At 49.2% G+C, this 12,938-nt stretch overlaps 3 protein-coding genes across 3 annotated transcripts; 2 read left to right on the top strand and 1 right to left on the bottom strand.

Moving 5' to 3' along the window:
• The first annotated feature begins 516 nt into the window (after positions 1–516).
• On the top strand, positions 517–3,316 carry B0J16DRAFT_8460 (CRT10-domain-containing protein). The gene is made up of 4 exons (XM_046134566.1): positions 517–711; positions 773–881; positions 955–1,161; positions 1,213–3,316. Exons 2-4 carry the CDS (start codon positions 810–812, stop codon positions 3,187–3,189), a joined length of 2,256 nt encoding a protein of 751 aa, XP_045988533.1. The 5' UTR covers positions 517–711; positions 773–809; the 3' UTR covers positions 3,190–3,316.
• Positions 3,317–7,140: 3,824 nt separating this feature from the next.
• On the top strand, positions 7,141–9,327 carry B0J16DRAFT_8447 (ammonium transporter AmtB-like domain-containing protein). Its single transcript, XM_046134564.1, has 3 exons — positions 7,141–7,395; positions 7,487–8,410; positions 8,465–9,327. The coding sequence occupies exons 1-3, from the start codon at positions 7,326–7,328 to the stop codon at positions 9,010–9,012; spliced, it is 1,542 nt and encodes a 513-aa protein (XP_045988532.1). The 5' UTR covers positions 7,141–7,325; the 3' UTR covers positions 9,013–9,327.
• A 1-nt stretch (position 9,328) lies between these two features.
• B0J16DRAFT_8408 (histidine phosphatase superfamily) lies at positions 9,329–11,727 on the bottom strand. Its single transcript, XM_046134557.1, has 6 exons — positions 10,841–11,727; positions 10,720–10,787; positions 10,605–10,666; positions 10,415–10,557; positions 10,156–10,361; positions 9,329–10,107 (listed from the first exon to the last, which is right to left on the bottom strand). The coding sequence occupies exons 1-6, from the start codon at positions 11,568–11,570 to the stop codon at positions 9,541–9,543; spliced, it is 1,776 nt and encodes a 591-aa protein (XP_045988531.1). The 5' UTR covers positions 11,571–11,727; the 3' UTR covers positions 9,329–9,540.
• Positions 11,728–12,938: the final 1,211 nt, after the last annotated feature.

The raw sequence follows: 12,938 nt of genomic DNA, 5'->3' as shown, positions 1-12,938 counted from the left end.
ACTCACCGCAGAACCTATTGGACTGATTCTTATACCTATCATTCAATCATACACGATACTTCCTTCTCTTTGCGCTGCTGCTTGTAATTCTTAGTACTTGCCAAGTTCGGAAACTGGTTCGTGTGTTACCTGCAGATTACGTTTTTTGCTGTTCATAAAGCTGCTTATCGATAATCAATCCACCGTTTGTTTGGAGGAAGGGACTGACGTGCCGCCGCGCCGCACCCCGCGACTCTGCATTCGGCCGCTCGCATTGGATCGGTTCCTTTTCGAGACGGGAAAGAACAACAGAGCCCGGCATCAGGGTCAGAAAAATTGGCCGCCGAAAGCCTAAGAGACCAAATAACTTAGACAATTTATGTCAGCTTAGACTAGCAGCTAGGCTACTTTATTTTAGCACCCTAAGCCTCAGAGGACAACTTTTCTGTTACCAGTAGGGGGCCCGGGTCTTGTCCCGTGGACTTGGATACGCTGAACTGACCTGTCTGTGTTGTACACTGACTTAGCTTCTGCATACCTCAACAACATCTATCTCGTCGCATCGGATTTAATCAGATCATATTGTACTGCACCTTGCAAAACTGCGCGCAGCGATTCTATTCGCTACCGACCACTGCATTGTCTTGCCTTGCCCTCGGCATCACCCATTCGGCCGTCACCTGAATGCTTAGCTGCGGGAGAACGCTGGAGACAACGCTGGAGACAAAATCAGTGAGCCGCTTCATATCAATTCTGGTCGGCTCTTAGCTCATTTATTTTTTGTACCTTCAAGTTCAGATCCGAGCAAGGCCATCCCCGCCCATGATTGAATGCTGATGGAAAGCCGCAAATTTCAGCCAATATCTGTCGGGAAATGCTATGCACAAACCGCTACTGATCGGGTAAGTCTTCCTACACTGCTTGCCCGCACTTGTACCTTTCTTGCTGACTCTGCCTGCTTTTGCGACCAAACAGTTTGGTGATGGCGCTAAAGCCGCCGTTCGTGATCGCGAACTGGTGACCCTAGGCCTTCATCCCCAGAACACCGAAGTGCCCTTCGTTTGGCCTCCGGCTGGTAGCGACTCGGACGACGAGAGGCATAGCGGAACTTCGATATACCGATTAATACCATCTATGCAGAAGTTTAGAGGGAACCTGACTGCACTCTCCCAAGTGTACAATGTGTGACCATCTCTCCCGGTTTGCGATCACGATACTAACGTATCGCCCTAGCTTTACTTCTCGGCATACCAAGGTCGAATATTTGTTTACCGACCCCGCGCCGCCCCGAGTCAATCGCTCCCGAGCCAGCCTGATTTACAACTCAAACCCAAAGCCAGCGATGTGGCCCAGCTGGTAGGAGGTGCAGTCGACGTATCTAGACCACACACGATCAACCATATGATAATTGGGTTTCTCGGAGACGAAGAAATAGTTCTTGCGTGCTACGACGACGGCGATGTGGTTGCATACTACACCAAAGACCTTGCGAAACGGATTTTCACATGCCGTGGCACATCCGATGTGTTGCACAAATCAGCCCCGGAACAATTCTTTCATGAGAATGCTGGCATATCAGCTTGGGGCTTGTCCATACATCAAAAGTCACGTTTGATTGCTGTCAGCTCGAATCATCACGAGGTAGTTGTCTTCGCCCTTGCCTTGACCCAGAATCCTCCGAGTCGCAGGACAAATATAGCCATCACGCCACAGCCAGCTATACAAACACGTACCCGGAATTGGCGTATTGTGATCCGATTGCCCCCAGCCGCGGATAACATCCCAAATATCTGCTTTATAGACGATTGTCACGGCAATGCTCAGCGAGTGGGTGCTGTTGATATTAAGGGAAATCTGTGGCTCGCAGATATTTGGCAAGGAAACACAGGTCCAATTCAGGTTCGGCCGCTGTCTGGCTTCCTAATTAGAAGTGAGGAATTTTACCCGGCTCTCTCTAGGGGTTGGGGAGTATTTCCTCTTGACGAAAGGGACTTCTTGAAAGTCAAAACAAGGGAAGAGCTATTTGGTATACCACAAAATCAGATCGAAATTGTGCCAGCAGGAAATGGCTGCAGCCAACAACTAGTGAATATCAGAAAGGCCCTTTCTGAGATTCCCGACAACCCTCATTTGGCCCCATTCCCTGTGCCGGCGAGGGAGCCGATCATCCTCGGCCCAGGTGCAGGCATGCCGTTGCCTTGGGGCCCAGCCTTATTTCAGACGGGGTTCGCGATGCCAGATGGAGTAGGACTGGGCAGCGATGGAAGCGACGCAGGGGAGGATGAGCTGGAGGAGGATACCGAGGAAAGTGAAGGTGACTCGGAAGGCTCAGAAATCGACATCGAAGACGTTTTTACAGCCACTGATTGGAGCGCCCATACGCAACAGGTCGACGGCAGCCTTGCAGATAACTTGTTTGCGTGGGATGCGAGATTGAAACAGGAGGACTTCAAAGACGGCAAGGAAGACACAGATCAAAATGCGCCTGGGGTCACTGCGAACCCACACAATCTTGACATGACATACTTCCCTCACAGCAACACGGTGCATCCAACACCTCGAAGTGCGCTCAAAATGATTGCTTTTGTGCGGAGTGGGAAATCCACTGAGCGTAACCGACATCCCTTAACCTCGCCGGATCACCTGGAAGATCTTGGGAAAAAGCTGTTTCTGTTACGAACTTACGAGAAAGACATCGAGCTGCGGTCATTCGCGCCATGCACAAGTGAAAACTCACCGCCAGAGTTTGGAGTCGTTTGCCCAGACGCGCTGACATTTGGACGTTTTCGGAACGTCGGCCTTAGGGGGCATTTCCATGCAACAAGTAGGATGAACATGATTGCTATGGTACCCGAGCTTTCCCTCATGGTCATTGGGTCGCCCATTGGACGTGTTGTGCTCATAACACTGACACGAAAAGTTCGCACTGCTGAGCATGATCAGGGTAGCTGGGAACATGGATTTCGAGTAGAGTGGGTGCTACCGACAAAATCCGATGAGGACAAACATCGCAAGGTCAAAAATCTGCGGCCTTTGCATGGGATGGCCCTGGGGCCCGTTCAGGTGGGCGATGATGTCGGAGGCAAAGTCGGAGGTGGAGGTCCAGCGATGCCACGGCGATATCGGCTGATGTTGCATTATCGAAACCACGACATCTTGTCTTATGAATTGACGCGCGAGGAGCAAACAGGCAAACTATGCATTTTCTGAACCCAGGTCTTTTTATTCCTGGCTCATCGATACCCGGTGGACGCTTCATTTTATGCATTACCGGAGTTCTTTGGCGTTATCAACATACCAACAACATAGACTTTAGCTTAGGGTGCTAAAAATACCTAAGAACGATGACCAAATGATTTGAACTCTTAGGGAGGGAGCCCTAAGAGACGAAATAACTTAGCTGCCTTATGTGAGCTTATACTGCCTTTTAGGCTACTTTATTTTGGCGCCCTAAATCCTAAAAGATGATTTCTCTGTTGTCCCTGTTTGGTGTTACTGGCATCAATCAAGTCGTCTGCTTGTCAAGGGTCATTTGTGCATCGGGTGAAGTAGGCTTGCTGGTTGGGAGCAATGACAAGAAAGAACAAGAACCGGAACGATGGGTGGGAATCAGCTTGCCTCGGGAGTGGTGACAATTATGAATTATTTACAATTGTTACCTACCCAGCTACTGCTCACCTTTGAGTATGCATCCGTATCTCGGGGTTCCGGGTCGGCGGGACGAGGCAGAGCCACCCCGCAATCCGTCCCGGGGGAGAAAGGCAAGGGCAATAAAGCCTTCTAGAAGAGGAGTGACAGTAGCAAAGATAGCGACCGCAAGAGACAGAGGGCGTGTGGGAGCTGGACATGACCAAGTGCAATTTGTGTTGATTTGATGGCTGAGAAACTCTTGATTGGCTGAGACGCTGCAAGGGCAGATAAGACGGAGAAAAGCATCTTTGATCAGCTTGAAAAGAGCGAGTCTGATTGGATAGGTTAAAATCTGGGGATAATGTTGTTCAGGCTGGACATTGAAGTCCATGAAGTGTATGGGAGACGTCATGAGCAAGAGTCAGGACGTCTCGGTGACGGAGCTGCACTATTCAAAAGGTAACAGTCTTCCGAGAACGAGGCTCTTGATGGAGAACGAGAACGGACATTGATATCCTATGCCCATGTTTTGGTGAGCGGTATCACCGAGATGAAGAGCTGACTTTGATCCGTGTTAAGGCCGAGCAAGTCCTGGGCTGTAAAGTGCCGGCGTCAAAACTCGGAGCGGCCCCAAAATGCGTCCGAATCGACGGTACGGAACAGAGCATCCGCCTCCCGTTGTGCCGGGATGCCCCGGAATACAAGGGGGCCAAGCTTTCACACCCCCGATGATGAGGTTGCAGATGCAGATGCAGGGCAACCGCCAAGGTTTGTATGTAAGCTGAGTGAGTGTTAGTTACAGCAGAGAATTGGACATGGGCAGCCATTGAGAGTCTTCAGGTACGAAAATAAGAAACAAAATAAGAAATTCATGGGGGGCCATCCATTGCATGATGACTGCTTATAGATAGAAGAAGCTCAGCTGAGCATTTTCAGCTTTGATAACAATCAATCAATAAAATGTTGTTTCGAATGGACATCAAAAAAGTGACTTGCACGGACGAGTATGCCCGGCTGGCTGGGAAAGCATGGGGGTCTATGATTGGTTAATGAGTTACGATGTGTCGACGATATTATCAATAGACCCATGTTCTCATTAAACAATAATTTTACTCACACGAATTGTACGGTACGTACTGAGTACCTACAGTATCGTACCGAAAAGCCACACAGCCTCCCCCCACAAAAACCAACGACAGCAATCAACTTGTTCTGATAAGAAAGTAAAAGCAAAAGGCACTGCACTTTAACTACACGTCCAGCATGGACGGCTCCCGAGATTTGGGAGCCAATGACAGGCTCCAAATTCTCTTATCTGGATGACGCCAGTCGAGATGATGCGCACAAAGCAATACGTAGTGGCGTTCTTCACGTGTAAGACGTGTCAAGTCAAAAGGAAGCCGAAGAAGGTTATTTTGCTTCAGAATGAAACATTTGGTGAAAGCTGAACGAGTATAGCATCCAAGTCAAAATAGCCAAGAATCCAAGCGATTCGTGGTGGTTGCAGGCTTTCTTCTTTGGTATCTCGCCAAGTCTGTTACTAAGATGATCTTGATAACTTACAGAGATGCATTACAGAAAAAGAGCTGATGGTAATCTACTCATCCATACTCCTCGCATAGGCCAAGGCTTGGGTGCTCTGTTCAGCAGACATCCTATTCATCCTTCGGATGGTCACCCGAGGGAGAGCTGAACCTGACCCCAGATTTGATCTGATATGAATGACCATGGCCAAGGATTATGGATTATGGATATCATATGCATGGAGTTTTGTCGTAGTAATGCAATCAAACGTCTTTACACATCGCCCACCGTAATGGAATAATCTTTACGGTTTAGTCTCCTTGCTACCTAGTGAAATCGGATCACTCCCCTGTCTGTCTTGCTTGTCTTGCCTTTTCTTGGGTTTCCTCTCCGCATTTACAGACGACGATCAGCGACCCGATTACAATAGTTTCCGATCAAGGAGCCCGTTTTAATCGTCTATTGATCCACTCGTTTTATACAATTGAGAGAGTAGATCGTCATTCGAAGGCGAAAAAGTCAACATGGTGAACCGACAACGGCGAGGCTTCAAGTGTGTGCAGTACAGTATCGGCGCTTCTCAACTTAATCGCAGTCACAGTCACAGTGTTCAAATTTCGGCGTCCTGTCTATCTAGGTACATGATCCGGGCTGAGTTTATCCTATCCATGCTCAACTAGAGAGTTTAAGATTTACTGTTTACGACCCTGCTTTCTCCCCATAATCTTGATACTCACCAAGCAATCTCTTGAAGGGTCTTGTCTTGAGACAGAAACCCCACGCTCCTCGTCTCTTTGATATCACACGTCAACGGCGTGCATCCAGGGGAAAGGAATCACGTTTAAAACCGATTACCCGTCTTTTTTTCTTCGGGGTTTTACTCATTGATTTGTCTCCCCAGGTTTCTGGCGATCCAATGAGTTGAGAGATTCAGGTTTTTTCATGCACACCCTTGTTCTTTGCTGATGCCCAAAGTTGGAAAGCCCCCAATTTCGTACGAGGTTGTACGGGGCATTACACATGAAGGATTTGTTAAATGGAGGATTATTTGTAGAACCTACACTTTTTTATTCCTGGATGCTTGTATCTATATTTATATCGAACAACGTGTTTAATTCCATGCAGCATAAGCTTCCCTCTTCCTTCTTTCTTTGTGGGTGATGCAATGCTGCAAAGCCTTAACACGCTGCGAAAGGGCGTGTCTTACGGACTCTGTCCGGGAAGGCAAGAGCAAACCTGACAAGGGTGTTTCTCGATCTGGGAATCCCAGGAACCAGCCGAGAACGGCCCTCAAAGAGGAGTCGACATAGTAAACGCCTTACCGAAAACGTACAAGTGCGCTCTGAGCTAGGGCCGGTACTGTACCTGCCGCTATCTTTATCTCTATCAAATAGTCGGTACGTACCGATAAAGATACCATCCCATAAGTCAAGCATGGTTTTTGTATGTGTCCAACTGGTTACTACGCGCTGTATCTAGCGGGAATCAGATCAATTGCTGGCGGTATCACAGCGACTAACGGGTGCTGTACAGCCCTGTGAAATGCTGAGTTCCGGTACGTATTCGTTGCTATCTATGGGCTGCCCATGGATGCCATACCATGCCATGCCATGCCCTGTCTCTAGCTAATCTCTATCTCCCTCCCACAGACTGCTATCTCTATCTCTTGTCTCGAGTCCAATGTGTCGCGCCTCTATCTTTGGGTACCAGGAAGATCTGCAACAGATTGGATTGTCCCACGCCCAGGCTTAGGACATCCCATCCCATCCCATCCCATCCCCATGGCGCTTTTTCTTTTTTGGCTCGTGGAGAATGGGTCTAGGATACACCTTAGATACGGTAGATAGATGCTAAGAATGCAGTCACTCACATCACAAACCCACGTCGAACAAATATATTAAAGTCTTTCCCCGTCTCATCTCAAATCCTCCTTCTCTTCTCGTCTCTATTCTCCATATTCCGTTCCGTTTCTATTCCCACTAGGTTGTTTCCATACCTTCCTAGAATCGGTGGAACTTTCCTTCCTCATCCGGTCTCTCTCATCACTTACTGGATATTACCTTCCTCGCCTCCCGACTTGAGAAGGATTCTTCAATCTCATCGACTCTCATCTTCTCAACATCTTTTACCCTCAATCATCATCCGAAAATCCGAATCGAAGCCCGACGACATTATAACTACGATAGTCCAACATGTCTTACGTCGCTCCTGGACCCCCAACGCCTTTCAATGGCACCAACGAGGAGCTTGGTGGTGATTCCAGTATGTTTTTACCTGCAATAACACATAAAAACTCATCAACGCGGCTTCGTTTTACCACTGCAAAGCACATGCTAACATGGTTCTTCTCCAGCTACCGAAAACCTCAACCAATGGTACCAATCTGGTGACCAGGCCTTCATCATCGTCTCGGCCTGTCTCGTCCTTCTCATGGTCCCCGGTATCGCCTTTCTCTACTCCGGTCTTGCTCGCAGAAAGTCAGCTCTCTCCATGCTCTGGGTCGTCATGATGTCCTTTTCCGTCATCGTTTTCCAGTGGTACTTCTGGGGTTTCTCGCTCGCCTTCTCTACAACTTCCAACAACCCTTTTATCGGCGATCTTAAGCACTTCGGTCTCCGACACGTTTGGGGTGCTCCCTCGGTCGGATCAGCTCTCATTCCTGCTCTTCTATACTCTTTCTACCAGATGATGTTCTGTGCTGTCACCGCTGCTCTTACCATTGGCGCTGTTGCTGAGCGAGGCCGTGTCATTCCTAGCATGGTCTTCATCTTTTTCTGGGCTACTCTCGTCTACTGCCCTCTGGCATACTGGGTCTGGAACCCCAACGGCTGGGGCTTCGTCCACGGTGTTCTCGATTATGCCGGTGGTGTTCCTGTCGAGATTGGCTCTGGTATGTCCGCTCTTGCCTACTCCTGGGTTCTCGGCCGCCGAAACGAGAAGATGATGATGAACTTCCGTCCTCACAACATCTCTCTCATCACCCTCGGTACCATTTTCCTCTGGTTTGGATGGCTCGGCTTCAACGGTGGCTCTTCTTTCGGTGCCAACCTCCGTGCTGTCATGGCCTGCTGGAACTCTTGCCTCACTGCCATGTTCGCTGCTATGACCTGGTGCATTCTCGATTTCCGTCTGGCTCGCAAGTGGTCCATGGTCGGCTGGTGCTCCGGTACCATCTCTGGCCTCGTTGCTGCCACTCCTGCTTCTGGTTTCATCGACCCCTGGGCCAGCATCATCCTCGGTGTTGTTGCTGGTGTCGCCTGTAACTTTGCCACCAAGAGTAAGTCAACTTATCAATATACATCGTATGACAGCGACTAACCTCATCTTACAGTCAAGTTCCTTGTCCGAATTGACGACTCTCTCGATGTTTTCGCCGAGCACGGTGTCGGTGGTATTGTCGGTCTCATCTTCAACGCTTTCTTCGCTCGTGGTGCCATCATTGGCCTCGACGGTGTTAACACTGGTACCATGGGTGGTTTCATGGATGGTAACTACGTCGTCATCGGCTGGCAAATTGCTGCCATCATTGGTGCCTCAGCCTACGCCTTCGTCATGTCCGCCATCATCGCCAAGATTATCGATCTTATCCCTGGCCTCAAGCTCCGTGCTTCTGAAGAAGCCGAGCTTCTTGGTATGGATGACGACCAGCATGGCGAGTTCTCTTACGACTACGTCGAGGTTCGCCGTGACTTCCTTGCCTGGAGCCCTCAGCGTGGTGAGCCCGCTGAGGACGGTGATGTTCTCGAGCCTACCCATGGCATCCATGAACACCAGTCCATGATGAACCCTAGCGAGTCTGACGACGCCCGCAAAACTCCTTCTCTCAACACACCCGACGTCATCGCACCTGACGCGGTCATCACCGAGAAGCATGCTTAGAGTTGCCTATTGCAACTTGATCTTTGCGAGTCACGTTAGCCTTGTTTGATATAGAGGGTTCATTTAAGAGTCCCTTCTCTTTGTTTCTTTTTTGGGTCTTTCTGGATATTGGGGGTAGCAGGCAATGGCGTTACGGGTTGATCGATCTACTTGTCGACGTATATGCCTTTATTGTTTTTAATACCCGACGGTAGATGTGTATGGCTTAGGAAAAGCGGCACATGTCATTGATACGTACACATAATTGTGCAATCTGATAACGCAGATAGTTAGTGAATCAGATTTCTTCATACTTCATATCTCTCGAGTCCATTGTGAAAAGCATGAACATTCCCTCTGATTGATTATACTTTGTTCGTTCTATGACGAAAATAACAGTTAAACATTCCAGCATATCTATATCCCATGCGTGGTATAGCCAGTCTATATCAAGATAAATAAAAAGTCCATAACTCAATGACCCTGCCACGATTTACAAAACCTAAACGATATCTCATATCTTACACAAGTGGCCTTTTCGTAGATGGCTCAAGATGGCGGTGCTCCATCCGTAACTTTGCCGTAGGGCAACGATGGATAATCCCCAAAGCAGGCATAGTCGAACTGCGCCTTTTCGGCCATCTTCTCCTGCACCTTGAGGAACGTTTCAAGCTCACACCAGCCATCCTTACGGTTAACGTCGCATTCCGAGAAACTCTTGCCCAAAGGTACGGTTCGCTGGTTGAGTACAAAGTGGATGTACTTAGTCTCTTTACCATCAAGGTAGCCGTCCCTGTTTGGCGAGACGGGTTGGGGAGCTTTGATGATCTCGATATCCAGACGCGCACCGAAAGGAGTGAGCTTGGAGACGACAAATTCGTGGTCACCGGGGTGTTTGTCGGTAGGAAGATCCTCAGCGAACTGGGTTAGACCAAAAGCTGTGAGGATAGAGATGATGTTGGTGTCGTGGGAGAAGTCAAAGTAGAGGCTCTGGTTTAGAGGGAAGGTCTCTGTCATGCCATCGAGAGTGGTGTTGATCTGGGAGCCAGAGTAGCCGAGGGTATGGTTCTGAAGGCGCGCAATGACCTCTTGCTGGTAACCAAGACCGGTTGCTCTCTGTAGTTGCGGTTAGTAGAGTTGATATCAACGGGAAGATATACGCACGCCAATAGGGCTCTGGAAACCGGCACCAGAAGAGAAACCAAGATCGATTGAGTAGCCAAAGTTCTCCCACTCCTCGTAGGTAAAGAGGTCACAGAATCTACTGAAGCCATAGGCGACGGTCTCATAAGGGCACATGTTCTGAGCGGCCCAGACATCTTCTGCAGTCCATGTGAAACCCTCGGTCATGTTGTTGAACCGATCAGTTGCTATTTACTTTGTCAGAATAATCTCGGAGTATGGTGCTTCTTGTTTGACGAACCATCTTTCAAGTACTTGTTATACCAAGTCGCTACAGGGGTCACATAGTCCGCCTTATCCGCGTTGGGACAGTTGAGATTTCCAGCGAGGGAGTTGTTGAAACCAGGGGCTTCGATGATCACTTCGATGGTAGCATTGTTGGTCCTGATTATGTCAGTGATTTGTAGCTCATCTGTTAAAATGTGACTTACCACTCAAGACCGAAGAATCCAGCCATCCAGTTTTCAGCAGACTTCAGCATACGGTCTTGTGTCTGCGCAGAATTAGCATACTTGATACATGAAAACTATGTGCAAAGTCACGTACGGTAGTTCTGACAATGAGCTTGCTCTGGGGGTTGTACAGGCTACCATACATGTAGCTGTGCAAGACACCTATTGTCAAATGTTAGTATCACGGCCGGGGTTCTTGATCCATCAACTCTTACCAGACTCAAAAAGCTCCTGTCGACCTCTTGGCACTAGGATGGCCTTGCCGAGTTCGTACTTCCAGTCGTTAAGAAATTCCAGGGCATCGCTACCCTTGAAGCTGGACGAAGCATTGGCGAGACGCTCACCGAGAGTTGCAACGTTTGCGCCGGGAGTCGGATAACGCGCACCATGTCGGGAGAGCATCTGAACCTGAACAATCTCGGCACCTTGAGGAATAGGATACTCATCAACGCCGAAACCAGTAGATGGAGAGTAGGGACTCAGGTAACCCATCATCTGGAAGACGCTTCGGTTACCCTCCTTCATGCCCTCGATGGGGATGGAAGTCTGCAGCGGGTCATTGGGAACAAAAGTAGCCGTAGGTTCAAAGACATGAGTCTGAGCCATGAAAGCCGGCTTGCCAGTTTCAGTTACGCCGGCCCATAGTTCCGGAGAAGTCTGGAAATACTGGGGCACTCGGGGTGGGTCGCCCGGACATGAGCCGGAGCCGGAGCCGAAAGCTAAAGGAAGACTGAGGTAAAGGTTTGTGGCCATGAGAAGAACGACAAGGCCTGAGAGAAGCACCACCATGTTCCGGTAGGTTCGCATTGGGCCCCGAGGGACAATTGGTTGGACAGGAGGTGCCCGATCGCCATCGTGGCCATCGCTCTCATCCTGATGAACTGGCTGGTATCCCGAAGAACCTGCGGCGCCCTTGGACTTGAGAAGTCCGGAAGCGGCGGCCATTATGATACGAGCCTGAGGCGTTTACGATGAAAGCTGCTGTGCGTTGCGTTTTCGCTTTCGCTGTCGTATCTGTCTCAATGGGCGATCTCTATGACCAGCATAGGTTAAGACACCGCGCTATGGGTAGTTGTGATGTACCCCTTTGGTACAGTGACGCAAAGTACAGCACTGTAGCCTTGGTAACGACAGGTAGCCTGACAGTGAAACAATGCTGAGTTCCAGGCCCTGGAAATTGGAGGGAATGGGAAAACGAGGAAAAAAAGAAAAAAAGAATGGGGCTTGAAAGCGTCGACTCGTGATGCGCCTCAATTGGTGATGGGGGTCGGTCGATACGATACAGTACTGATGATGCTTCTTTCAAGATTGCAAGAGACGTCAGAAGCCAATCCCCTGCGCGTTTGGGATTTGGGGGAAAGAGAAGGGAAGGGGACGTGCAGTACGAAGAGTAAGGGGAAGGTGGCCAATTGGGTTCTCACCGCGACACTGTGCATCCCTTGCGATGGAAGCTTTACCCAAAGCTTAGGTGCCTTACCTTAGCAGACTGCACAGGGGGCTAGACCGCTGGGGCTACGATCTTCAGCTACTCGCAACGCTGACAAGGGACTTTGTTCTAGCGTACCTGCCAGGCGTTGAACCGGTGAGACGAACACCATGAATCTTTTACTGTATAAAACACTGTGCTATCATTGCGGGTGGAGACGAGAGGTTCTCGCTTAATGCTCCAGGCGCAGCCGCCAGTGCCGCTGCCCCCGTGACCAACTTGAGATAAGGCTCGTGCTTCAGCTTCAGCCACCGTTTCGTTTCCACTGTCCAGCCTAACGTCTCGCAATAGTTGTCTCTTTTCTCTACTCGTGGTCATTTGTAACAAGAATATTTGATACAACGCCAGTTTCTATTCTTGTCCTGTCACAATTATCTTGCATGTACTATACGTATCTAAAATCCACATCTGATCAATCCCATCTGTCCGAAAAATGCCTTGACCATGGTCACGATTATCGTAATGCTTCGCTGCGAAGTCTGCCGCTATTGGTATAAGAATTCACGACCGACAGACGGGAATTACTCCGCGTAATACGATTCGTCACTTGCTAGAGCGAATGTCTTGGATTAAAGTGTCTCCCCCGGTATTTGAGAATATCTGACAGCAGACAGCTGCAGCTGTGACATTCCTCCCTTCGATTATCACCGTTCCTCTCATTGTCTCGTCATCGACATGACCTTGGCATTGGCCTTGACCGTTGACGTTAACCTTGACGTTGATCGTTGATCTTGCTTGACCGCCATTATCGGGCTGCCCATTCCAACACAGTGCAGTACCAGCATTCGTTTCAAGAAAAGAGTTATCGTGCCAGGTGAAAGTGAAGA

This window comes from Fusarium flagelliforme (assembly GCF_020744385.1).
Source record: "Fusarium flagelliforme strain FIESC 12 MPI-CAGE-AA-0113 chromosome Unknown B0J16scaffold_1, whole genome shotgun sequence".
Taxonomy (NCBI): Eukaryota; Fungi; Ascomycota; class Sordariomycetes; order Hypocreales; family Nectriaceae; genus Fusarium; species Fusarium flagelliforme.
The sequence above is the reverse complement of the archived record's forward strand: the minus strand, read 5'-3'. Positions and strand labels throughout refer to the sequence as shown.